This window comes from Dreissena polymorpha, chromosome 14 (genome assembly GCF_020536995.1).
Source record: "Dreissena polymorpha isolate Duluth1 chromosome 14, UMN_Dpol_1.0, whole genome shotgun sequence".
In the NCBI taxonomy this organism is placed as follows: domain Eukaryota; kingdom Metazoa; phylum Mollusca; class Bivalvia; order Myida; family Dreissenidae; genus Dreissena; species Dreissena polymorpha.
The window spans coordinates 45,911,262-45,937,125 of NC_068368.1; the positions used below are offsets into that span (position 1 = coordinate 45,911,262).

Consider the following 25,864-nt stretch of genomic DNA (forward strand, 5'->3'; position numbering starts at 1 on the left):
ATATTCGTTCAGAAGGGTGACCAAATATTCGAATACCGAAATCGGTATTTGTTGCCATCCCTAATGAATTGCTTATATTTTTGGTTTGCAACACTCACTTAATTATGATGTACAAACACCATTAAGTAATTCCACAATTGCTATGATCTGGGTAACTACAATATAAATGCAAAAGTAACACACACCCAACTGACCCTAAAAGCAAGATTATGAAATATTTTGTGAGAAATATAATATTTTGTTTTGTAATTTTCAACAATATGTCAGTCATTCCTTGGCAGTGAGTTCACCAACTCACAGTTTTCCTGATATAGCTGATTAATCAACATGAAGCGCACTATGTCAGTGTTAAACCTTTTCCCACTCAGAAGCACGCACTATGTCAGTGTTTAAGCATTTCCCACTCAGTAGCAAATTGAAAATGGCTATGTGCAAACAGTATAAAACCAGAAAACGCCAGCAAGTAACTCGCAGTCTGTTCAGGTTTTATACTGTTTGCTGCTCATCAGTATCTAAGTGTTGGAAATGAATATTTTAAAACTTGAATCTAGTAAGAAAGGTATTTAAGTTTTATAAGGGACTTCAAATGCGTCAAAATACGTATCAAGTGGTTTTAAAGGGTTAATACAGATAAGATTATTTAGCAAGTTTTTGGCCCTTGAAAAAAATATACTTACTATATTGTTTCTATTTTGTTAGTAAACAAAACAAAATGGCTGAATACGAGCATCAAATAACATCATGAAAATAAACAAAATGACATTTCTTTATTGCATGTGTTTGATACATAACAAACAAGTAAATTCGTTGAATTGATATCCCCGCAAAAAATAAAATTTGTGACAGATGGACAGATGAACGGACAGACAACGCCATTTCTATATCCCTCTGCATTTAGCGGGGGATAAAAAGTTGAGATAAAAACACTAACATTTATAAGAAAGGGTGTTATCTTGTAAATTCGGGTATTATGATGGGATAAAATCATATTACAATACTTTTTTTAAATTGAATTTCCAAAAATGGCGAAGACAAAAACAATTCTACACTTGTCATGCTTCCTACCTGCAAAATCTCCCTCAAAGCACACACCCTTCTTCGGGTTGGCTCGATTGCCACACCAGCCGCAGTTGAACGATTTCATGCACGATTCGCAACTCTTGAGAATGGAGCAGTTGCGACAGGAGTACGTGTTGTCGTTGCGCGTTATCTCGCTGTCCACCCACTCCGTGCACTGGCCATGTCGGTGCCGGATCACGTAGTCGTAGAATGGCAGACAGGAGCGCAGGCTCTCACACCACGCGCACTCGCTGACGTTCAGGCACTGACTGCAGCTGCTCAGTCTGGAAACACACGCAATAAAGCCTTGGTGAAAATGGCTATGAGCAAACAGCGTAAAACCAGAACAGTCTGCTAGTAACTCGCAGACTGTTCAGGTTTTATGCTGTTTGCTGCTCATCAGTATCTAAGATTCGAAATGAAGCTTTTACAACTTCAATCTAGTAAGCAAGGTCTTCAATTAACAGGGCCCTCGTTTTGCACTTTTACCGCCGAATATCGGCGGCTTCCCCCATCAAAAAAGTATACTTTTTCCCCCTTTTTCAGCTAAAAATTCCCCCTCCAAAAAAAAAACAAAAAAAAACAAATATTTATTATTTTTATATACTTTTACCTATTTTTCCAGCTGGTATCGTGCTACTTACCTTTGATTAATGTATATTTATGTAAATCACATTAAAATATAGCAATTTTAGGTGTTGAATGGTCAGTGAAAAGATCTAAATTCCCCTTTTCGCCAAAAACGACGCGAAATTCTCCCTCATGAGGGATGTGGGTAGCTTCGCCTGGCAGCAAGAGAGGGCCCTGATTAAATTTAACTTTCTAAGGGACTTCAAAGCATGAAAATAGCTATTTAAGTGGTAGGGGTTACATGTATGCAGCTGCTTTGTTTGGAAATGCATGCAATATAAGCTTTAGTTGAGATTATAGCCTCGACCTGAGAAAACTGGGCTCAATGCATGTGTAAAGTGTCGTCTCAGTTTAGCCTGTGCAGTCCACTGATTAGCCTTATCTGGGACAACACTTTATGCACATGCATTAAGCCCTGATTTCCCAGAGTAAGACTCGTTTTCTGTTCGCTACTTACTCATGACATGAAGCTGGACACTGCTCAGGAATGGCTGCTATTTCCGTGTCTAGCCCACGACCCCGTCGAATACAGTGCACTTTGTCTTTCACCCATTCACAGTGGGGGTCCTACAATGGCCCAAGTAGAATTTGTAACAATAGTTTAGCAATTTTTCTTGCCCAAATTTGGAAAAGTACTGGTACCATGCCTTTAGGACAAAGTAGCATGAACAAATAAGCATCATGAAACCTGTAGATTGGGTATTATGGGTCTTTTTAATTACTTGGAACTTAATTGCAGAAACCCATCTAAATATTCTAATCTTATACATGCCTTTTTGGAGGAAATATTCAGTTTCTGGGCTCATTTTATTTGTTCACTTGCAGATAATGTTGCTTTTGAAACGAAATTGACACAACTTTCCTTCCTTTTGAAATTTGTTTGGATGGCAATTGGAAATTTTGTATTTTTTTGTGATTAAAAAATTTCCATTTAGGGGTATTTTTAAATTAGAAAAAAAAATCACTGAAGTTACGTAGTTTACCCTCCGACACTGAAGGTCATGATATGTGGCATGATGTCATAGAAAATCAAAGATGAAAAATCATTTGTAATTCTTATTGTAGGATGAAAAACTAGAGCTTTGTCACAGAGGTGACGAATACCCCCACATGCCGCATTGACACAGAATATTTTGCATGTTGTCTTCACAAAAAACAGCGGACACCATGCTCAATGTTTAAAACGCACTAAGTGACCATGTGACCTAGTTTTTGACCCGGCATGGCCCATGTTCGAACTTGGCCTAGACATCATCTAGATACAACTTCTGACCAAGTTTAGTGAAGATTGGATGAAAACAACTTGAATTAGAGAGCGGACACTGAATACGGCCCAACCGACAGACAGACAGACAAGCTCAGTCCTATATACCCCCCTAAACTTCGTTTGTGGGGGAATAAAAAGTGCACATGCCCAAATTCATACCTTAAAAAACAGACTTTGCTTGTATGAATATTGGACTCTGAATGGTTTAAGAGAAAATCAGAAACAAGTATGTATTGACAGACAGACGGACAGACAAAAAGACAGACAGTTTTTCTTGGTGATTTCAGTATGCCCTTTTAAATTTGTAGCAGGGAAAAAATTATTTGGTGAGGATAACAGGTAAAAGGAATATATGCGTGTTTTATGCAAATCAGTAACTTGTGGGTACTTGATAATCAACAAATTTATTATTGCTTTATGAAGTTCAATTAATTATGATGATAGTAGTTAGGTTCCTCAAGAAACAGAACATGTTTTATAAAGAACTTTTGTACCCAAGTATGTACATTGAATCAGTAGATTAATAAGAACAGCCCATCAGTGAAGACAATGCCATGTTTTGGGGCCAAGCTATATTCCCTATCTCAAAAAGTAAGGTTTGTCCTGACTTACTGCCTCAAATTTAAAGGTTTTGAAAACATTTTGTTCTTATTACTTGAAACATTTTGTTCATCTTTCTATCCAGCTCTAAAATTGAACCTTAGTAAATGTAATATTAAGAAAAATATTATTCTCAATTTAAAAGTATTAGTTACTAAAACAAATAACACTTCTTTCCCAATTTTAACACTTCAGTCTTACATTAAAAATAGAGCCCATCAGTGAAGAAAATAAAGCCCATCAGTGAAGAAATAAAGTCCATTAGTGAAGAAAATAAAGCCCATCAGTGAGAACTAAAGCCCATAAGTGAAGAAAATAAAGCCCATCAGTGAAGAAAATAGAGCCCATTAGTGAAGAAAATAAAGCCCATTAGTGAAGACAATAAAGCCCATCAGTGAAGAAAATGAAGCCCATCAGTGAAGACAGTCTTTTCTTTTATACCTAATGATAAAGTATGAGAATTCTGCAATGAAATAACAGCAGTGAAAAGAACAAATTGTTATTTTCACCAGTGAAAAGAACAAACTCCATTTTTCTTTTTTTAGATTATCATTAATAATTTTATATATATTTTCTATGATCACGAGTGAATTAAAATCGACATTCCACCGAATCCAACAAACTCTCTTTTTATCTTATATTTTTTCATCGTTTATTTACATTGTAAAAGAGTTTAACTGGAGAATCTCGCTGGTAAAATGACGTCATTTTGTCACACTCATGACGTCATTTTGTGTTTTCAAATATATTGAGGCACGCCACTGGAGAAACTCCGAGAAAGGGTAACTTTTAAGCAAAAGGGACACAGGGAAAATTATTTTATTGAAAAAGGGGAATAAAAGGAACAGAAAATTTGTTCATGTCAGTGTAAGATCGTTTGTTATTCACTCGTGATCATAGAAAATTAGAGTAAAATCGTTTGTTATTCTACTCGTGATCATAGAAAAATAATTTTTTCTATGTTCACTCATGAAATAAAAACGGTCTTACACTGACATGAACAAATATCCTCTATACCTTGGCACACGACAGACACTCCACATGGTCATCGCACACTGTACACACAGATGGCTCCGTGATCATCAGCTGGTGCCCCTCCTGGGCGCAGGCTGACGTGCTTGTGTTCCTTGGCATGCATCGGGCTTCAACGTCACACCAGCCACATGCTGTGTCCGTCATGCAGGCCAGGCAGCTGGTGAAGTTTGCGCAGTCTCCAACGCTGTAGGGTTCCAGAAATTCGAAGCTGAACGCGTGCAGTACTGACAGACTGTTGCCTATATTATAATTATAATATAATATTGAAATCATGTTATTTGCACTAAGTTATACTGGAATAGATGAAAAATGAGGGAGAAAATTCAGAGGCTAAATATGGGTAATATTTTTAGTGTTTTTTTTACCATTTTGTGAATGGTGCTGGGTCATTTTGGATTGGAAAAAATCATGCATTTTTACTAAAATCGGGAATTTGTGTTGTTGTTTAACTAACTAATCCTTCAAAATTGAGAATAAGAGTGTTTTCAATATAATATTTACTAAAAATCAATTTATCGATTTGGATGGGAGATGAACTTAACGTTGAGATCTGCAAAAAAAGTTATTTTGTTTGGAAACCTTCAATTAAAAATTGTAAGGTCCCATTAGGGAAAAATATATACTTCTTTCTATGGGGAATGAGGCCGTTTACCAACCTGAATTTAAAGGGAAAAAAACACTGTTTTATATTTACAAATAACCATCAAAGCCAGAAAGTAAACAAAGCTTCCACTGACCAGTTCATTTCAAAAGAGATAGGCTTGTAATTAGGTTTTAACGTTTATAGTCAAGGATCATTAATTCTATTTTATGCTTAAAAGTTAAATTTAAGTAAAATTATGAAATTGCAATGTTAAATTATGAAATTGCCATGTCAAATAACTCTTAAAGATTAACATTTTTCACATATGTTAACAGAACAAGCAACAATTGCAGTTTGTAAAACAGCCATGCTTTAACTGTGTTTTGATGCAAAACACTGATCGCAAAAACCTTTGAAAAGCTGACTCTCATACCTCCAGGCTTTTTCCGCTCCATTTTGGGAAAACGCCACACTGGAATTTTGGGAATTTCGCGTCATGAAAACCCCCATTTTGGGAAAAAAATTATTCGCAAAATTGGCTCAATTGGGAAAAATTATCGCATGTAAATAGTGTTTCTTATATTTCAAAGAAGCCGTTAACTGGTAAATAACGACTATTTTGATAACTTATTATTAAAATTTTACAAAGTATTATGAACATGTGAGATAACTGCAGGTTTTTTAATCTGAATTTGGGGAAAAGGCCTGGCCTTTTTTGAGGTGAAAAAAATCGTGCGAAGCGCCGGATTTTGAGGAAAATAAGGAAAGTCTTAAATAATAATAACATATTTTACAGTCTTTAAAACAAATTCAAGGCAACAGATTCTTAAATTATGCAACACTTTCTATTTTCTACACCGGATCAGGTTAACTTATATATTTTAAGTTAAAAAAAAAAAAAAATTTTTTTTTTTTTTTTTTTTTTTTGGAATTGGGAATTTTTTTTTTCAATTGGGAAAAAAACTACCAGATTTGCATTGGGAATGGGGCCGAATGGGACCCGTGGCATGGGGCGGAAAAAGCCTGACCTCATATTTAAACTTTCCATTAAATGAGCCTCATTTGGGGAAAACTGGCTTAATGCATGTGCTTAACCCTTTGCATGCTGGGAAATTTGTCGTCTGCTAAAATGACGTCTGCTGAATTTCTAAAATAAGCATTTTCTTCATTTTTTTTCAAAGAATACTATCAGAATAGCAAACAGTTTGGATCCAGATGAGACGCCACGTTCTGTGACGTCTCATCTGGATCCAAACTGTTTGCAAAGGCCTTTAAAACTCGGTTCCCGCACTGAAAGGGTTAAACTTTTATCAAACATTAGCAGTCTAACCAAAAGTAAAGTCAAAGATTAGCCTGTGCCGACTGCACAGACTAATCTGACAAAACACTTACGAACAAGCAGTAAGCACAGTTTTCCCAGAAAGTACCACAAATAAAGCCCACACCTACCATTGGAAGCCGAGCCGTCCCACTTCAGTTCGATGCTGTAGAGTTTCTCATTGATGGCTGGTTGACTGTTGGTACTGGAAGGGTACAAATATTCCCCTTCAAGATCCAGGTAGTAGCGCGTGCCTGGAGACGTGTTGGGGAACAACAAAGAGTTATCTGCCCTTGATTTCAACTCGAGCGGGTTATCACCTATACCGATGTTCATAATTCTTTCCTGAAATACGCATTTTTTCAAACTTGCAATTGATACTTTATAACTTTTACCATGCTTTGTCATAGTCCTACATATTGTATATTTTTTAACAGTTTAAGATAAAGTTGAAAATTTCATACCTTTATGGAAAGTTCTGTGTAATTTTCCTCCAATAAACTCTCCATTGGCAACTAAACATACCATGTTAAAAGTTACCATGTAGCAAACAAGCTCATAATTTATAATGATGTTGTAATCCAACAAGAGCACAGCCTTGCGGTTGCAGACCGCTCATCTATTTTTCTTTTTAAAGGTGAAGGGACCTATCTCAATTTCAATCACAAAGGAAGGAGGGGTGGAGTGGAGGGGGGTGTATAGTGTGGGGGTGTGGTCATTTATTACATTTTCTTCAAAAAATGCAAAAAAATGCTCTTTTGGGGGGGATTCCTGGGTGGGATGGTTGGACAGTATTTCAAAAATAAAATAATACAAAAAAAAATGTGTTTTTTAACCATGTTTAAAAAATCATAAAAATACAAGGTCATTCAAAGGTCAAGGTAAAATTCAACTTGCCAGGAACAGTACCCTCATGATAGCATGAAAGTATTTGAAGTTTAAAAGCAATAGCCTTGATACTTTAGAAGTAAAGTGGATCTAAACACAAAGTTTAACCATATATTCAAAGTTACTAAGACAAAAAAGGGCCATAATTCCATAAAAATGACAACCAGAGTTATGCAACTTGTCCTTTACTGTCCCCTTATGATAGTTTGCGGGTGTTCCAAGTATGCAAGCAATATCCATGATACATTAGGGGTAAAGTGGATCAAAATACAAAATTTAACCATATATTCAAAGTTACTAAGTCAAAAAAGGGCCATAATTCCGTAGAAATGACAACCAGAGTTATGCAACTTGTCCTTTTACTGTCCCCTTATGATAGTTTGTGAGTGTTCCAAGTATGAAAGCAATATCTATGATACATTAGGGGTAAAGTGGACCAAAACACAAAACTTAACCAAATTTTCAATTTTCTAAGTATAAAGGGCCCATAATTCCGTCCAAATGCCAGTCAGAGTTACATAAAAAAATGCATGCCAGAGTTATCTTACTTTGCCTGCCCAGTCCCCTCATGAAAGTAAGTAAGTGTAACAAGTTTGAATGCAATAGCATTGATACTTTATGAGAAAATCGGACCTAAACGCAAAACTTAACCAGACGTCGATGCCAACGCTGATGAAGGTAATGAACAACATAGTTATGGCCTGGACAAGCTCATTTATTGCCATTTGTGACATTTGAACTCAAAGTGTGACCTTGACCTTGGAGATACTGACGTAATTCTTTCGCGCAACACACCGTCCAGAGATGGTGAACAAATGTGCCAAATGACTTGAAAACCTCAGAATGAACGACATAGTTATGGCCCGGACAAGCTCATTTATGGCCTTGTTTTACCTTTGAACTCAAATTGTGACCTTGTCCTTGAAGCAATCAATGTTATTCTTTCGCGCGACACACCATCCAATGATGGTGAACAAATGTGCCAAATGATTATAAAATCTCACAATGAACGACATAGTTATGGCCCAGACAAGCTTATTTATGGCCATTATTGACCTTTGAACTCAAAGGGTGACATTGACCTTTAAGATATCTATGCAATTCTTTCGCGCAACACACCGTCTAATGATGGTGAACAAATATGCCCAATGATTTTAAAATCTCACAATGAACAACAAAGTTATTGCCCGGACAAGATTTCGGGACAGACCGACACACCGACCACAAAGTGACTCCTATAAAGCCCCCCACTACCAATGGTAATGGGAGTATAAAAAGAGCTAAATGCAGTGCTCCAGCTAGGCCTAAATTGACATGACACCTGGACGATGATCGCTCCGCCCACTCAATCACATGGCTCAGCGGGTAGCAAACCTAGACAAGCTAACAGCAAACTGGCTTCTTTGCCTATAGACTGCATATAGATTTACGCAATAGTCTGGAAGATTTTTATGGAAAATAGGGCTTTAAAACTGGAATTTCTGTGAAGTTTAACGCGCTTTCTGACACCGAGTGGGTGCCAAAATTCCACATCTTATTACGTATACAAGTTATATTAATAATATTAAACATTGCTTATGGGACATTTATCACTATAATTGAAAGTGCAAGACAACTCAATCTGTTTGGTCATTGTCTGATATAAAGTAGCGTTGTATGAAGGGGAATTCGGTAAAGCTACATGTACCAGTATCAGACGCTTGAGCAGGTACCAACTTCCCATAAGTAAACGCATTTATTGGTTATATCAGTAATAATAAATGTTAGGCAATGGCATTTATCGATATGTTTTTATTTAAATAGAAACATAAAATAGTTTCCACTTGTTTCTTACCCACAAAAAACTTGATTTACAACGGGAATTTCGTTAAGTTACGCAAAGTGAGTATCAATATTCTCTATTATTCTACATGCACACGTGATATAATTCATACTTAACAAGACTATTTTCAAGCAATATAAGTCCCCTACCAGCTCCACCATTGTCAGAAATTCCAGATTTTTTTATATATTTGTTGCCATAGCAACCAATTTTTTTTATTTAGGAACAAAATGAAATGACGTGCATAATGTCTATATTGCCATCTATCCATGTTTCAAGTTTCATGAAAAAATATTAAGAACTTTAAAAGTTATCGCAGGATCCAGAAAACCACCATTTTCAGCAGTATGTCCAGTCTATTTGTTGCCATAGCAACCAGAATTTTTTATGTCGGAACAAAATGAAATGACGTGGATAATGTCCATATTGCCATCTATCCATGTTTCAAGTTTCATGAAAAAATATTAAAAACTTTAAAAGTTATCGCAGGATCCAGAAAAACCACCATTTTCAGCAGTATTTCTAGTCTATTTGTTGCCATAGCAAAACCATAAATTTTGACGTAGGAACGAAATGAAATGACATGCATAATGTCCATATCGCCATTTATCCATATTCCAAGCTTTTTATGAAAAAATATTAAGAACTTTTAAAGTTATCGCAGGATCCAGAAAAGTGTGACGGACGGACGGAGACAAAACCATAAGTCCCCTCAGGTGAAACCTGTAGGGGACTTATAATGCGTAGTTATAACTTACATGACATGTCCAGATTTTTAAATAAATTAATGTTCTATAAGGGTGATCTCGGTAATTCTACACATTGAAGCTTCCACTCGCTCTTGTCAAGACCACATTTCCACGTTGGAAATGGTATATATTTAATTAATGTAACTTATCTTTCTGGAGTTACATTAACCCTATTTACACCATTTTTGCCATATTTCATTTTCATTTTGTTTTTTTCAAACAAAATAAAGAAATTCTTTGAAAAAAAAGAGTATTAGGCATTTGATCTCCAAGTGTGGATTAAACGCGTTCATTGGTGACACCGCATGTCTGCACATGTGTAGATACCGTTATTAAGATATCACATGTCACCTTCTAATAACATGTATAATGGCAATAAAGTGCATTACTATCAGAGTAATAAAACACAGCATGAATTAGGCTTCATGCTGGGTTTTATTTCTCTTAAAGTAATGCAGATGAACATTGCTTCTAATAATCACCTAGTAGCTGATAAAACTATTAAAAAAACATGAACTTTTATGTGATGATCAGATCGATAACAAAAACTATTTAAATCTGCTAGTTTATATGATGAAAAGATATATTGTAATTGTCTTTGACAGTGTTGATGTTCAGTTGTTCGTGGGGACGACCGCATGCATTTATCTCTTACACTTCTCAAGATCTCTTTTCGCCTTTGGAAACGATATAAATTCAATGCCACCAACTAACCTTTCAGGATATCGATTGTCCGAGTTACATAATCCCCATTGAAACCATTTTAATCTACATGTACGTCTTTTAAAGAGGAAAACAAAAGAAACACGTTAAAATAAAAGTGAACCTAGACATAGCTTGTCTAGGAAATGGCGGACAGTTCGTTGCTAACTAACGCGCCCGATTAATCGATCGCTGATTGGTAGATCAATTCTTAGATAAGGATTTGATTGACAGGCGGCATCATGTCCATTGAAGGGCACCCCACCCAGCCCTCCCAAAGCTCAGGACTGTCCTTCCTAGAGCCCCCCCTGCCTTAAAATTTTATTTATTTTTATTTTTTTTACATATGATGTATTAATAAATCTCTTATAACAATACATTGTAATAAATTTAATCCTCTTTGTAGACTTTTGAATTGTTTAATAATAATGGGAATATTATATTCTAACAATTATTAATAACATATAAATTAACATGCAAGAGGAAGCATTCCAGAAACGCCCGCGCACTCGAAAGTGCCCTTTTGACAAAATACTGCGTGTTCAAAGTGCCCTTTTCAGTTTAATATATATTGGTCAAATATTAGGTATGTTGACATTTAAATTCTCAACTTAATGGATAAAGTTCACAGTCCCAAATTTAACAAGGGACAAAATTGTCACAAAAAAGGTTTTCATTGTGAAAAAAAAATCTGATAAAGGGAGAAAACTCAAACTGAACTTTTGAAATGAACAAACAAAATTAACCCCCTTTGTAAGTTTGTTTTTAAAAAAAATCTATTTTTAGTCATGGCGACCTTGACATTGGAGATATTGACGTGATTCTTTCGTGCGACACACCGTCCCATGATGGTGAACAAATGTGCCAAATGATTTTAAAATCTCACAATGAATGACATAGTTATGGCCAGGACAAGCTCATTTATGGCCATTTTTGACCTTTGAACTCAAAGTGTGACCTTGACCTTGGAGATATCGACGTAATTATTTCGCGCGACACACCGTCCAATGATGGTGAACAAATGTGCCAAATGATTTTAAAATCTGACAATGAACGACATAGTTATGGCCCGGACAAGCTTGTTCCGCCCGCCCGCCAGCCAGCCAGCCAGCCCGCCCGCATTCGCCAATCTGATAACCAGTTTTTTCCTTCGGAAAACCTGGTTAAAAAACCTGGTTAAAAACATGAGGGCCTGAAAGGCCCAAAGTCGCTCACCTAAGATAACAAGATATTATTGGGACAAATCTTCTGGCCAAGTTTCATGAGGATCGGAAAATACATGTGGCCTTAAGAGTGTTAAAAAGGTTTTACTATAACCATATAAGGAAAAATGCCCCGCCCCCTGGCAGCCATGTTTGCCAACCAACCGGCATCATTTTTGAACACGTCCAAGATATTATCGGGATGAATCTTCTAACCAAGTTTCATAAAGATCGGACAGTAAATGTGGCCTCTAGAGTGTTAACAAGATTTTACTATAGCCATATCAGGATAAAGGCCCCACCCCTTGGAAGCCATGTTCTTCAAGCAAACACAATTATTTTCAAACTCATCCAAGATATCTTTGAGACCAATCTTCTGACCAAATTCATGAAGATTGGACAATAAATGTGGCCTCTAGTGTGTTAACAAGGTTTTACTATAGCCATATATGGAAAAATGCCCCGCCCCTTGGCAGCCCTGATTTTCAAGCAAACCTAACCATTTTCAAACTAATCCAAGATATCAATAAGACAAATCTTCTGACCATATTTCATGAAGATCGGACAATAAATGTGGCCTCTAGAGTGTTAACAAGGTTTTACTATAGCCATATAAGGAAAAATGCCCCGCCCCCTGGCGGCCATGTTTTTCAACCAACCGGCATCATTTTCTAACTAGACCAAGATATTATTGGGAAGAATCTTCTGACCAAGTTTCATGAAGATCAGACAATAAGTGTGGTCTCTAGAGTGTTAACAAGATTTAACTATAGCCATATATAGCCACATAAGGAAAAATGCCCCGCCCCTTGGCAGCCATGTTTTTCAAGCGTAACCATTTTCGAACTCATCCGAGATATCATTGAGACCAATCTTAAGACCAAATTGCATGAAGATTGGACAATAAATGTGGCCTCCAGAGAGTTAACAAGGCAAACGAACGACGGACAAAAGACGATCACAAAAGCTCACCATGAGCATGCTGTGCTCAGATGAGCTAAAAAGGCCTTGCAAGCTGCTCCCCTAAAACCACCAAGTACTGGTTCTATCCAGAAGACAGACTTGAGCATCTCACAATAAGCTTTAACCCTTTCCCACTTATACGTATTTTTACGCATTTGTAGTCCCTTAGAAAGTTAAATTTAACTTACGACCTTTCTTACTAGATTCAAGTTTTAAACAGCATAAAACCTGAACAGACTGTGAGTTACTCGTAGGCTGTTCTGGTTTTATGCTGTTTGCACATACCCATTCTCACTTTGCTTGTGAGAGGGAAAGGGTAAAGCTTTTGATGTAATCATTCAACAAAAATGGTGCAATTAAATAAAATCTAAATGAAATACAACTCACCTTACGACCAACAATAGCATCTTTATTAAGCCACACCTTCACTGCGATGTTATCGACCGCCAACTTCAACATGAACTGTTTGGGGGAGGGATCAATCAAGTGTTTCACTGTGGCATTTAAAGGGTGAATCCAGCCACGCCAGCGTGTGAAGCTCTTGAGCAATGGCCTCGTGTAGATCCGGCGGTATTTCTCTGCCATATTAGTCTGACGCAAAATGGACACCTGTAAATATAAAGTAGATCTACATATTTCTGTTTTAACAACTTTGTGTTGCTTTTTGAGACAGTGTTATGTCCTAAGATTGACATCCGATTTTAGATTTACATAGATTAGTTTAATGCCAGCAAAGAGTTACCACACTTTGCCTTTTAGTACTTAATCATATTATCAAAATACACATTTTTCACATAATTATTCGTTTCTGTAACTAAGCATTTTTAAATTTACACAGGGTATGATTAGGAATCTTTTTACCTCGTCTGGTTGGTTAAAATTGATATTTCCCGATCTGCACTTGACCTCTACCAGTCCCGCTGGTTTGTCCTCCAGTCGACACTGAGCAATCTGGCTCAAGGAGAGGCTCTTATCCCCCCACCAGCCAACTAAACCGGACGACGTGCTAGTGGCGGCTGCACAGTTACCAGTTGGCTCTGAAAAAATAAACAATACATTAGTGTCTATCCAAGTTGCAAAATAGTTTAACTATAACAGGCTAAAATTCTAGTTTATTTGCCAGTAAAATACTTGTACAATCTTGTACTTGACCAAAACATTTCACTAGCCAAAGGAGCCAGTATTCTTCATTTTTTTCATGGACCTTGTGCAGTTCCATTTGCTATTTCAAGTGAACTTTTTCATCATTTTAGTTCTAGGGCAGGGGTGCTTTGTATTGGAAAAATATGTCGTTTTAACTTATAGTGGGAAATTGGTGTTGAGTTTTTTTTGCTAACAAATACTTGAATATTGAGAATACAAGTGTTTTCAATATCTTATTTACTAAGGTTCAAATTGTAGAACTAAATAGGTATATAAAATAAACGTAACAATTTATTTTTTTAAAAATCAACAAAAAATCTAAAACCTGTTAAGCGGGTATATCGATTTTGTCAAATATTTATGAATTTATATACTGTGTAAAAAACTTTTTATATATATATTTCAATATAAATTAAAATAAAAGTTAAGAAGAACATGTGTCGAAAAATGCGAAATAAGCCAGATATTTAATTCTGAAATTGAAAACGGCTGTACAGCCGAATTCGCCAGCATGTATATCATACATGTACAATGTGCATCTAAACTTAGTTTAACGGTTTATTCGAATTCCTGCAACAACATCTATTTATACGACACACGAACACTATCTCCAATCCTAATACAAAGACGAATGCTTCGGTTATTGTAGGAAAATATGTACGTCATTATCGGCTCAGGGCGCTAATTTGTCTTTGCTGCATTTTATAAAATTCTGCTTTAATGTATAATTTTTCTTGCCTATTTTGTGTTATTGTAACATATTTTATCAATATATTACAATTAAACACATATAAAAAATCGTATATACCCGCTTTAATTGGGAATTTTTGAAAGTCATTTTGATTAAAATAGATACTTTATGAGATTTGGAATGGGGCCGCATTTCTACCAAAATGTGGCAAATACAAAAACACTGAGCCACTATGCTATACCGGTACTTACTAGACCTGAGCTGACATTCACCCTCCTTGACACACCAGTTGCACGGCTGGATGTAGGTCCAATGTTCCGGCGAGTCCTGGGACCGCGCTGCCCCCTGACCTTGACTAAGGCATGACACGCAAGAGGACAGGCGACTGCAGATCCCTGGACATTGCATGTAGGGCACGCCTGTCTTCAAGGGACCGCATAGCTGGGCAGGAAAATAATTAATACAACGAAATAAAATCAAAAGAAAGTAAAATTAACTTCAGGCACAATACATGTACATATATGGACAGGTGGCGGCAGATCCTTGGAAATTGCATGTAGGGCATGGCACTCTTCAATGTACCGCATAGCTGGGGAAGACCGTAAATTAATGCCATGTAATAAAACATGTAATCGTCGGAGACGGGTGATGCTCCCCAAAGTTTTTTGTCACAATATTGCACTACATATTCAGATAAAAGGAAACGTCTTGAGGGGCATAACTTTGGACAAAATAATACGATGGATGGTTTAGCAACTTAAAAATTTCAAAGGGCCATAACTCTGTAAATAAATCATTTAACCAGAACCCACAAATAACATGAGCATCTCCTCAAGGTAGTTAAGCTTTCCATAAAGCTTCATTGTATTCCAGTCAGTAGTTGGGGAGAAATAGCCCGGACAAGAATTGCACTATATGTACAGTTTATAGAAAATGTTAAAGGGTCATAACTCTGTGAAAAATCATCCGACCATAACCGGCTGATAATATGCACATCTTCTGTTGGTAGTGAAGCTTCCCATAAAGTTTCATTGAATTCCCATAATAAGTTTCTGAGAAATAGCTCGGACAAGAATTGCACTATATGTACAATGGAAAATTTCAAAGGGCCATAACTCTGTGAAAAATCATCCGACGAGAACCGGCTGATAATATGCACATCTCCTCTTGGTAGTGAAGCTTCCCATTAAGTTTCATTGAATTTCAGTCATTAGTTGCTGAGAAATAGCCCAGTCAAGAATTGCACTATATGTACAGTTAATGGAAAATTTCAAAGGGCCATAACTCTGTGAAAAATCATCCAAACAGAACTGGCTGATAATTTGCACATCTCCTTTTGGTAGTGAAGCTTCCCATAAAGTTTCATTGAATTCCGGTCATTAGTTGCTGAGAAATAGCCCGGATAAGAATTGCTCTATATGTACAGTTAATGGAAAGTTTCAAAGGGCCAAAACTCTGTGAAAAATCATCCGGCCAGAACCGGCTGATAATATGCACATCTCCTCTTGGTAGTGAAGCTTCCCATTTAGTTTCATTGAATTTCAGTCATTAGTTGCTGAGAAATAGCCCGGACAAAAATTGCACTATATGTACAGTTAATGGAAAATTTCAAAGGGCCATAACTCTGTGAAAAATCATCCGAACAGAACTGGCTGATAATATGCACATCTCCTTTTGATACTTAAGCTTCCCATAAAGTTTCATTGAATTCCGGTCATTAATTGCCGAGAAATAGCCTTGACAAAAATTGTGAACGGACGGACTGCCACACGCACGGACAAACGCACGGACACACGAAGCGGCGACTATAATGCTCCCCCCCCCCAATTTTTTTTGGGGGGAGCATAATAAGAGCACTTAAAATATCTTCAAACGAAACTATTCCTTCAGTCTCTGGCTTTTTTTATTTTGTTTTCAACATGAAGCTATAAAAAATGTCTATTACATTACTAGCTTAGCTTTAAGTACTAACTTTTGGTTTCACAATCCACATTGCATGAGAAAATTTCACTTCAGTATCACTTAAGATTTCCTACCGTGCTCTATGAATAAAAATACTCAAATGTATTCACTTGAATTTGAAGTTCTATGTTTTTCATCGGGGACGCATAGTGCCGAAGATATTCTTAAAAAAAAATGTTCATCATACATCAATTTCAAAGTGTCAAAAAAAAATCATTGAAAAAATCAACATGATTGAAAATCTGGATACTGAAAATTTATTTGCATTCACAATGTTCAGTACCTGCTCAGTGATGTGTGTCCGATGCATGCATCTGCCCTGCTTGGTACACAGTAGGCAGTCTGGGTTGCTCTGACATTTGTCTGCCAGCGTGATGTTGGTGCAGTAATCTAGGTCCAGACTGACCTCAGACTGAATTCACAATGGGAAGGTCATAAATATAACCCTCATTCTGGGAAAACTGGTCTTAATGCATGTGTAAAGTGTCATCCCAGATCAGCCTGTGCAATCTGCACAGGCTAATCAGGGTTAACACTTTCTGTTTTTATGAAAATTTTTACGTAAAGGAGCTCATATCTAAACAAAAATCAAGTCTAGGCAGAAAGTGCTGTCCCTGATTAGCCTGTGTGAACTGCACAGGCCAACAGGGAAGACACTTTACCCACAAGCAGAAAGCGCAGTTACGCCTCCTGAAGGTTGATATGGAGTGTGATATTTATTACATTTTGTAAAAAACTTAAAGGTGAGTGAACACGTACAGAATAGCTTATACAATGATTGAAAAGAAATATCATTCATTTGCACAGCTTGTTGCTTATAAAAAAAAACTGGTTTGTCGGATAGTTAAGGTAAAACTTGCAAATTATGTATGTGGTTTTGTTTTCATAAACATGTGCTGGTTCTTATATCTATCTTAAACATGTGAAAAACAACAATTTGGGCAATTTGATATGTGTTACATATGCCAATTAAGTCAAACAACCAAACAACTGGAGATGTTGAAGGAGCATTTAATTAAGTTTGAATGAAACATAAACCTGCAAGGTGTTTTGGCCGATACACATATTTTAAGTAACCAAAAATTAAAGGCAGTATGGATCTAAGGCTTAGCCTTAAGGTAAAAAAACATATGTATATAAAATAACATTTATAAGAACTAGTCTGCAACAGTGTATGCCTGTATCTTACACTAGGTGGAGCAATCAATGGCGGGAACTTGAACGCCATGACGTCGCCCTTCACGTATCCAGCGTACCCCCCAGCAACAAGGAGTGTGTTACCATAGGCAACGGCTGCAACATGACTCACCCTGCCGTCATCAAGTGCTGAACTGTATTCTGCAAAAGAAAAAAGATAAGAGTGTGTTTTACGCTACCATAAAACACACTGTACTTACTACTACCCGCAGTTATGTATAATGCTCCCTTATTTTTTAGGAGAAAAACTTTTTCAACTTGATTTTTAAAAACAAAATCTTTCCCATGTATCAAGAACTATTATTTTGGGGAAAATGTTCAGACCAAGTTAAATGAAGAATAGATTGGGCAATAAATGTGGCCTCTAGAGTGTTCATGAGCTTTTTCTTTAATTTGTGGACAACCTTTTTTTTTCTTTATTGTGACCTTTTTTTATATCTAACATGACCCAGTTTAAATTTTAAAAATCAACAGAGATATCATTGGGATATATTATGTTTTTAACCATTTTCATGAATATTTTGCTATAAATGTTACCTATAGTGTTCACAAGCTTTTTTATTTGAACATTTGATATGGATGTTTATCTTGAGGGGGTGAAGTTTCCAAGTTTCAAAAACAACCAACATTATTGGGCAAGTTGCATTACATGTAAGTATTAACAATAAATCTGGGGACCGTTTCAATGAACATTGTAGTACACATTTAGGACACGATATATTTTTCGAAGAAAAATAATTGCTAAAGTCCATATCATATGATTATAAATGTTCAGTACTAAATAAATTACATTGGCATCTCAAGCGCCGTATATATTTGATGAGCATTGCGAGCTAGTTCGCCTACTTATTAAGATTACAAAATTTTCTCATAAGTTAAAATTGTTGTACGATCGTTTATGAAACGAACTCCTGGCATCTAGAGTGTTCATAAAGCAGATGTTGATGACGCATGAATAAAGACAGACATTAGGCACTAACAAAAGCTAACCATGTGCATGTTGTGCTCTGGTGACAGTGGGCCAAGTTCTAATCCTCTTTTTTTTCTTTGACAAAGCTCTTGCAAAAATAAAAATCTGTATATTTTAATTTAAAAGATATCATTAAACAATGCAAAATAGAGAGATGCGCTTCAAAACAGTCAAACTATTACAGATATCAGCAATTGTTTTGCCCGATAATCAGATTGAGAAAAGGACTGGTACAGTACCTATTGTAATTTGAGAAAAACCCTGAAATTGGAAGATTAGAGTCGTGAAATCTTAAAATTTGGAAATTATGGGTCTCTTACATTGCTTGGTATAAATAATTGCACAAACCAATGCAAACATTCATTTACATGCTTTTGGCTTGAAATGTTCAGTTTTAGCGCTCATTTTATTGGTTAAATTGCAGATCATGCACTTAGGAAAGAAATTGACAAAATGTTCCTTCTTTTTAGGGATATTTCAGACGGCAATTTGTAATTTGTAGTTTTTTCCTCAATTGGGAATGTACCTTTTAATTTGTAAAGAAGGACAAAAACACTGTATAAACAAACACACAAAGAAAAGGTACATACTTCCCATAAGCAATTCCGCTTTCACCCATATATGACATCCGAGATGATAAAGATATATTTCATAATCGTAGCATTTCTCCACATCGTGATGTATGTGAGTGTTGCCTCCAAACACAACCATATAGTTGCCCATGATGTTGGCCGAATGAAACGACCGCTGACTAGGAGCTGGACCGTTGTCCAGTGCTTCGTTCGTCTTGATCTTCGACCAGATTTTGTTCTCAACATGGAACAAATGCAGTTCGTCTTTATGCGACCCATAACGGGGCTCATCGGCATTGTGAGAATAACCTCCGTAGATGAGTAGCGATTTTGATTCTTTGTGATAAACGGTTGAATGTCCTACAAGCCTTCTAGCCGATGATTTGCCGGCCAGAGGTAATACTTCCTGCCATTCTGTTGGAATGTGTCCATTGATTTTATAAATATTTGACCAAAATAATCCATCTTTGGTTTTCCCCCCGAACACATACAAATTGTCTTCAACCCTCGTAAGTGTGTGGCCAGAGAGCTGTAAAGGTTTGAATACACTCTCATTGGCACACAGAGTCCATGTCTCTGACGTGACATTAAAAAACCACAGTTCATCACTGTAATTCCCATCGTCAAGCATACCCCCAAACATGTAGAACCCATCCTCAAACAGTTCTATCGCATGCTCATAACGACCTTTCGGCCAGGGCTCAGATCTATTTATAGAATTCCAAGTGGTTTCGTTTATACAGTAACAGTTGAGATCACTTAAAACTTCGTTCAACGAAAACCCACCAAATACATACAAGCACTCGGTCCGAGACACAAAAGCACCGGCATGGGCAGAACGGGGTTCAAGTCCCATGCCTTCAGGCAGTAAGGTGTACCAGAGCTCACTCCCTTCTGAATTGTTCAAACTAATATTGCACATATACCCTGCATACCCTTTCTCGCACTGACACTTATACGTGGAATTGTCATCTTTCATCACACAAGCACCATGACTGCTACAGTTTTGAGGACATTCCTCGAGCTGGCAGTAATTCCCTGTTCGGCCCATAAAGCAGTAGCACTGGTGTCCAATACAGTTGCCGTGGCCAGTGCAATTGAATGGACAGTCTTGCATGGAATAGCTGGCCCGAAATCCAGTTCGTTCATAGTTCCTGTCGCTGAATAGGTACACCAGCATCTGTAATCAAAGTTTGGTCATGTTACCCGGAATGCAATTAAAGTGAAAACAAGAGCTGTCAGATATGACTTATTCCCCCTATAAACGCTAGAAAGAAGTTATGAGCTTTTTTCGAAACCTAAACGCAGATTTCGAAACCTTAACACGGACTCTAAGTTCAAGGTCAAGGTCACAGGGGTCAAAATTCGTGTGCGTATGGAAAGGCCTTGTCTATATACACATGCATGCCAAATATGAAGGTTATATCTGAAGGGACATAGAAGTTATGAGCATTTTTCAAAACCTAAACGTAGATTTTGAAACCTGAACGCGGACCCTATCTTCAAGGTCAAGGTCACAGGGGTCAAATTTTTTGTGTGTATGGAAAGGCCTTGTCCATATACACATGCATACCAAATATGAAGGTTATATCTCAAGGAACATAGAAGTTATGAGCATTTTTCAAAACCTAAACGCAAATTTCTAAACCTTAACGCGGACACTTAGTTCAAGGTCAAGGTCACAGGGGTCAAAATTTGTGTGCTTATGGAAAGACCTTGTCCATGTACAAATGCATATCAAATATGAAGGTTATATCTCAAGGGACATAGAAGTTATGAGCATTTTTGAAACCTAAACGCAGATTTCAAAACCTAAACGCGGACCCTAAGTTCAAGGTTAAGGTCACAGGGGTAAAATGTGTTGTGCGTATGGAAAGGCCATGTCCATATACACATGCATACCAAATATGAAGGTTATATCTCAAGGGACATAGAAATTATGAGCATTTTTCGTAACCTAAACGCAGATTTCGAAACCTAAACGCGGACCCTTAGTTCAAGGTCAAGGTCACAGGGGTCAAAATTTGTGTGCGTATGGAAAGGCATTGTCCATATACACATGCATACCAAATATGAAGGTTATATCTCAAGGGACATAGAAGTTATGAGAATTTTTTGAAAACCTAAACGCAAATTTCGAAACCTAAACGCTGACCCTAAGTTCAAGGTCAAGGTCACAGGGGTAAAAAATTGTGTGCGTATGGAAAGACCTTGTCCATATACACATGCATACCAAATATGAAGGTAATATCTCAAGGGACATAGACGTTATGAGCATTTTTCGAAACCTAAACGCAAAGTGTGAAGGATCAGTCCGATCACTATATGCCCCGTTTTCTTCGAAAGGGGGCATAAATAGTAATTTCTGTTATCTAATTTTAAATTATTATAATCGAATGTGTACTTAGGTAGTGTTAAATTCGTTGAATTGATATCCCCCGCCAATATGCTTCTGGACACAAAAGTGTTATATTTGACACTCAAAAAAGCATTTTTTCAAGATACAAAGGGCCATAACTCTGTTATTAACAGATGGTGTACAACGCCATTTGGCATGAATCATCCGCTGATCCATATATATACTCATTCCAAGTTTCAATGAAATTCGCCAAAGCACATCCAAGATATGGCTCCAGACACAAAAAAAGCATTTTTGAAGATACAAAGGACCATAACTCCGTTATTAACAGATGGTGTACAATGCCATTTGGTGTGCATCATTCTCTTATCCATATATATACTCATACCAAGTTTCAATGAAATCCGCCAAAGCACTTCCAAGATATGGATCCGGACGGACGGAAAGACGGAAGGCGCTAAAACAACATCCCTCCGCCTATGGCGGGGGGATAATAACTTCCACACATCCATGAACTCAATCCCTGGCCTCTGTGTTAAAGAGAGGATAACAACAACAAAAGATGTCTCCATGACACATAAGCATAACCTTTCCAGATTGGCAACGATGGGCCCAGGTCTATGTTGGCCACTAAGACTGGCCAGCGTCGGTGACAGGTAGGAGTCCCCGTCAAACACAAACAAGAAGTCATAGGAGCATTCTGTGTCTATGAACTCAAACTCCAAGTAGATCGACTTGTTGGGATGCTTAGCTGCAAATACAGATTAAAAATTTATTTTGGGGAAGGACTACATATATATCAACACAAATACTTGAACTTTCTGGTAATCTCTAATTCTCTATGCCAATAGTTCCACATAATAAATAATGACACTTATGGGCATGGCATTAACTTTGAACATGAAAAAGCATGATAGTGGTCAATGAATTACACAATGAATATAATTTATTTCAAATGGCTTCATGCCAATCTTTGGGTTAAATATCTAGCTGTGCATGACAGTCTAAATCTGCATATGCATAAAGGTTAATACATATATATGTTATGTGTGTCTGTGTGAAGAAGTAACTAAGATGGTATAATAAGTGTTGTGAATGTTGATAATCGGTCAGAGATAAAGCTGCAGAAGTGGTGTTCTGGTGTTCATGGTTTCGTGAACTCATTCAGTCATTGGTTCATTTTTCAATCATTTTAATTTTAATAGCACCAGCACCATGTGGTGCTGGGTAAATAGAATGAAGAAAAAACTAGCATCCCAGTGAGCTTATTCTTCTTGAATGCTCTGAGCTTTTATGAGTACATACGTACCCGGAGGGTCAATATAGGCGGGATTTGTATTATTGCAACCAGTAGTGGAGAGTTGGATGATTGCAACTACAGTGAACTCAGTTGGTAGAGCATGTCGTGTTAGTGGTTCCTGCGGGATTTTAATTAACAGTGATAAATTCATTCTAGTGCACAATGTTGTACCTTCTCCCATCTTAACATTTCTAATAGGTTACACGTGAGAAAAAGTGCACCAACTGTGGGACGAGAACAGCTCTAACCAAATGGTGGGTTCTGATCAACTCAGGATGACTTCAGGCAAACTTCAAAAGCACTTAGTGTTTTTCCCAGGAGGGCAAAGGGGGCATGGCGTATTACTTTCAAAAAGGGCATTTTAGCGCGCAGTTTAGGCAAAAAAGGGCAAAAACGTTCCGTGAATACCTGAATGAGGGAGAAACATGCAATCACATCAGCGGCAGTTGTAGAAAAACATAAAATATAAACAAGCACATTTAATGGCAGAGCTCCAGATAAGGATTTGTGAAATTAGTAACGGTACTGCCACTGACAGAAAGAAAAGGAGAAGCGCTTAAAATCAATTAGTACCTGTACTACCATATCCAAAAATACAGGTAGTACTGTACTACCCGTGTTCTTGGATATTGAAGGGTGTATAACTGACTTTACGGAAACATTTGCAGCAATTAAAATAAATATATGTAGCTTCTTAAACAGTTACTCTATTAGGTTTTCCATTCTGAATTATGATGCTACATGTAATACAACTACACATTAAAACTCATGAGTAATACTATTTCTTCATTTTTCTTGACAAGAAAACACAAGCCAACTAGTAAGCTAAGTAAATGAACACTTATTTCACTGTCTCATCCGTTTCCCATCATGTTTTCTAACGTTTTACGCCACCGATGCAATCAAATCGTTTAATATCGGGGCGACAATGTCTTTTTCTGGGTTTACATATTTAATGTCAGGATGGTTAGAAGACACCGTATGTAGTCATTATATGACAACAAAGTGTTGTTTTGAGCCGCTTTTGGTTAAGCCGGCATTCAATTGTGCGCAGACATATCGTTTTTGACGGATTTACAAGTTACAGGAAATCACGCGACAGAATAGACAATAATATATGAACCAGTCTACAACTTTTCGGTAATTTAAATTAACGAAAAGTGCCGTTAGGTTAGAGACCAACAAATCACGCCGCGCTGACGCAGACGTATCGGTACGGCCTGATTTTTGTTGTAAATGCGTAAAATGGATATTAATGTCGTAATTGTACGTCCAGTTTATAAAAATAAATGCGTAAATCTTCATCAAAAAGGGCGTATTTACGGCTATACGGCCCTTATCTGGAGCTCTGTTTAATGGTACATGTTATAGTAATTGATGTATTTTAACTTACTTTGATATATATTATATATTTACCTTGTAATGTACATTAAGTTCCATGCTGTTTCAATACACTGTACAGCACGACAAACATAATAAAACAATATATGCATATGAATCTGATATACACAGATCCACTAACATATAAATGAAACCATGTTTGTCTTATCCCATTTCTAAAGATAATCCTGTCAGATGTTTAATATTGCGAGTAAACTGATCGCTTACAATATGCAAGCACTCGTTTCCATGAAATATCGTGATACACCACGGAGTAGATTACAAATTAGTATGTGTTTGCTATCTAAACATTTTTATGCATAGTTGATTATCACAGACATTTCATTAATTCCTTCTGAATTTATAATCTCCATCGTTAATTTGATCGTTTACGACTTTATTTGCCATGTTTGCCGAGTCACAGTTTAATTCTGTATATCCACCATGTTGTTAAAATGTCAAAATGATGTAAGCGACAGGTGCGCATAGCAACGTAAAATCGTCTCATACGTCCGCCTTATACACGATTCGCATTTCTTTAATTAGTATACGTCTCAGTAATTAATTCAATAATTAATTATCTTAAAGACGATATCGATAAATAATTAATTTGTTTGTGTTTTTAAATGTAATTATGGGTAAAAATATGTTTTGATATTACTGAATTATGTATGAAATGCACAATTGCCACGAGGATAACATCAAGCTTTTCATCAAAAGTCTCCGAAGTAATGGTCCACGATTTTAGCGTGGAGGAGTACACATTACCGACCAATTAGTGGTATAACATAACGATTGATACTGACATGGGGTTATTCATGCATGACTAATTGACAAACGCGCTGCCTCGGAGGCCATAATCTGATACCAGTCGGCTTAGAAATTTGGTCAAGGGGCAATTAAGATGTTATCAATAAGGGCAGAAAACAGCGGGTGCTCATATAAGGGCAGGGCGGTGGCCTTATGAAAGGGCAGCGCAGCGCTAAATGGCTTTGAAAGGGGCAACGTGACGCTACAAAAAAGGGGCATGGCGATTCGCCACACTCAAACGGCCTGGAAAAAACACTAGCACTCATGACACTATTAATTAAATCTGTTGCGACATTACCTGTGAATCATAACATGTTAAGACATAAATAAGCACAAAAATGAGTTCAGTACCAAAGTTCAACAAAAAAGCAAGAAAACAATATGAAATATACCATCAATCAGCCATTCGCATCTTGCATAACTAGGGTAGGTGGTGTGTTTTCCCCATCCGAGATAACGCCCAGTTTCGTTTGTAAGGATGGTTCTTCCATGTTTACAGGATCCGTTGCACACAGAAAGATGGTATACAACACCAGAATAGCGATACTTCGACGCATTTCCTCTTAAAGTGATCTTCGAACAACGAAACTAGGCCATCGCAATCGACGAAACTTTTCTACCAATCATTTCGCCAATGTATCGTGCCACTCGTCGTCTTGTTA

At 37.0% G+C, this 25,864-nt stretch overlaps 1 protein-coding gene across 1 annotated transcript in view; it reads right to left on the bottom strand.

Annotated features, from left to right (window-relative positions):
• Window positions 1–20,533, bottom strand: part of LOC127857329 (multiple epidermal growth factor-like domains protein 8) — an 81,508-nt gene extending 60,975 nt beyond the window's left edge. Inside the window, exons 1-10 of the mRNA XM_052393733.1 lie at window positions 19,372–20,533; window positions 17,804–17,952; window positions 16,898–17,026; window positions 14,904–15,093; window positions 13,731–13,855; window positions 13,206–13,427; window positions 6,624–6,837; window positions 4,574–4,830; window positions 2,147–2,256; window positions 1,066–1,343 (exon numbers count right to left, since the gene is read on the bottom strand). Coding sequence (XP_052249693.1) covers window positions 1,066–1,343; window positions 2,147–2,256; window positions 4,574–4,830; window positions 6,624–6,837; window positions 13,206–13,427; window positions 13,731–13,855; window positions 14,904–15,093; window positions 16,898–17,026; window positions 17,804–17,952; window positions 19,372–20,533 — 2,836 coding nt within the window. The remainder of the gene's footprint in view (window positions 1–1,065; window positions 1,344–2,146; window positions 2,257–4,573; window positions 4,831–6,623; window positions 6,838–13,205; window positions 13,428–13,730; window positions 13,856–14,903; window positions 15,094–16,897; window positions 17,027–17,803; window positions 17,953–19,371) is intronic.
• Between the last annotated feature and the right edge of the window lie 5,331 nt (window positions 20,534–25,864).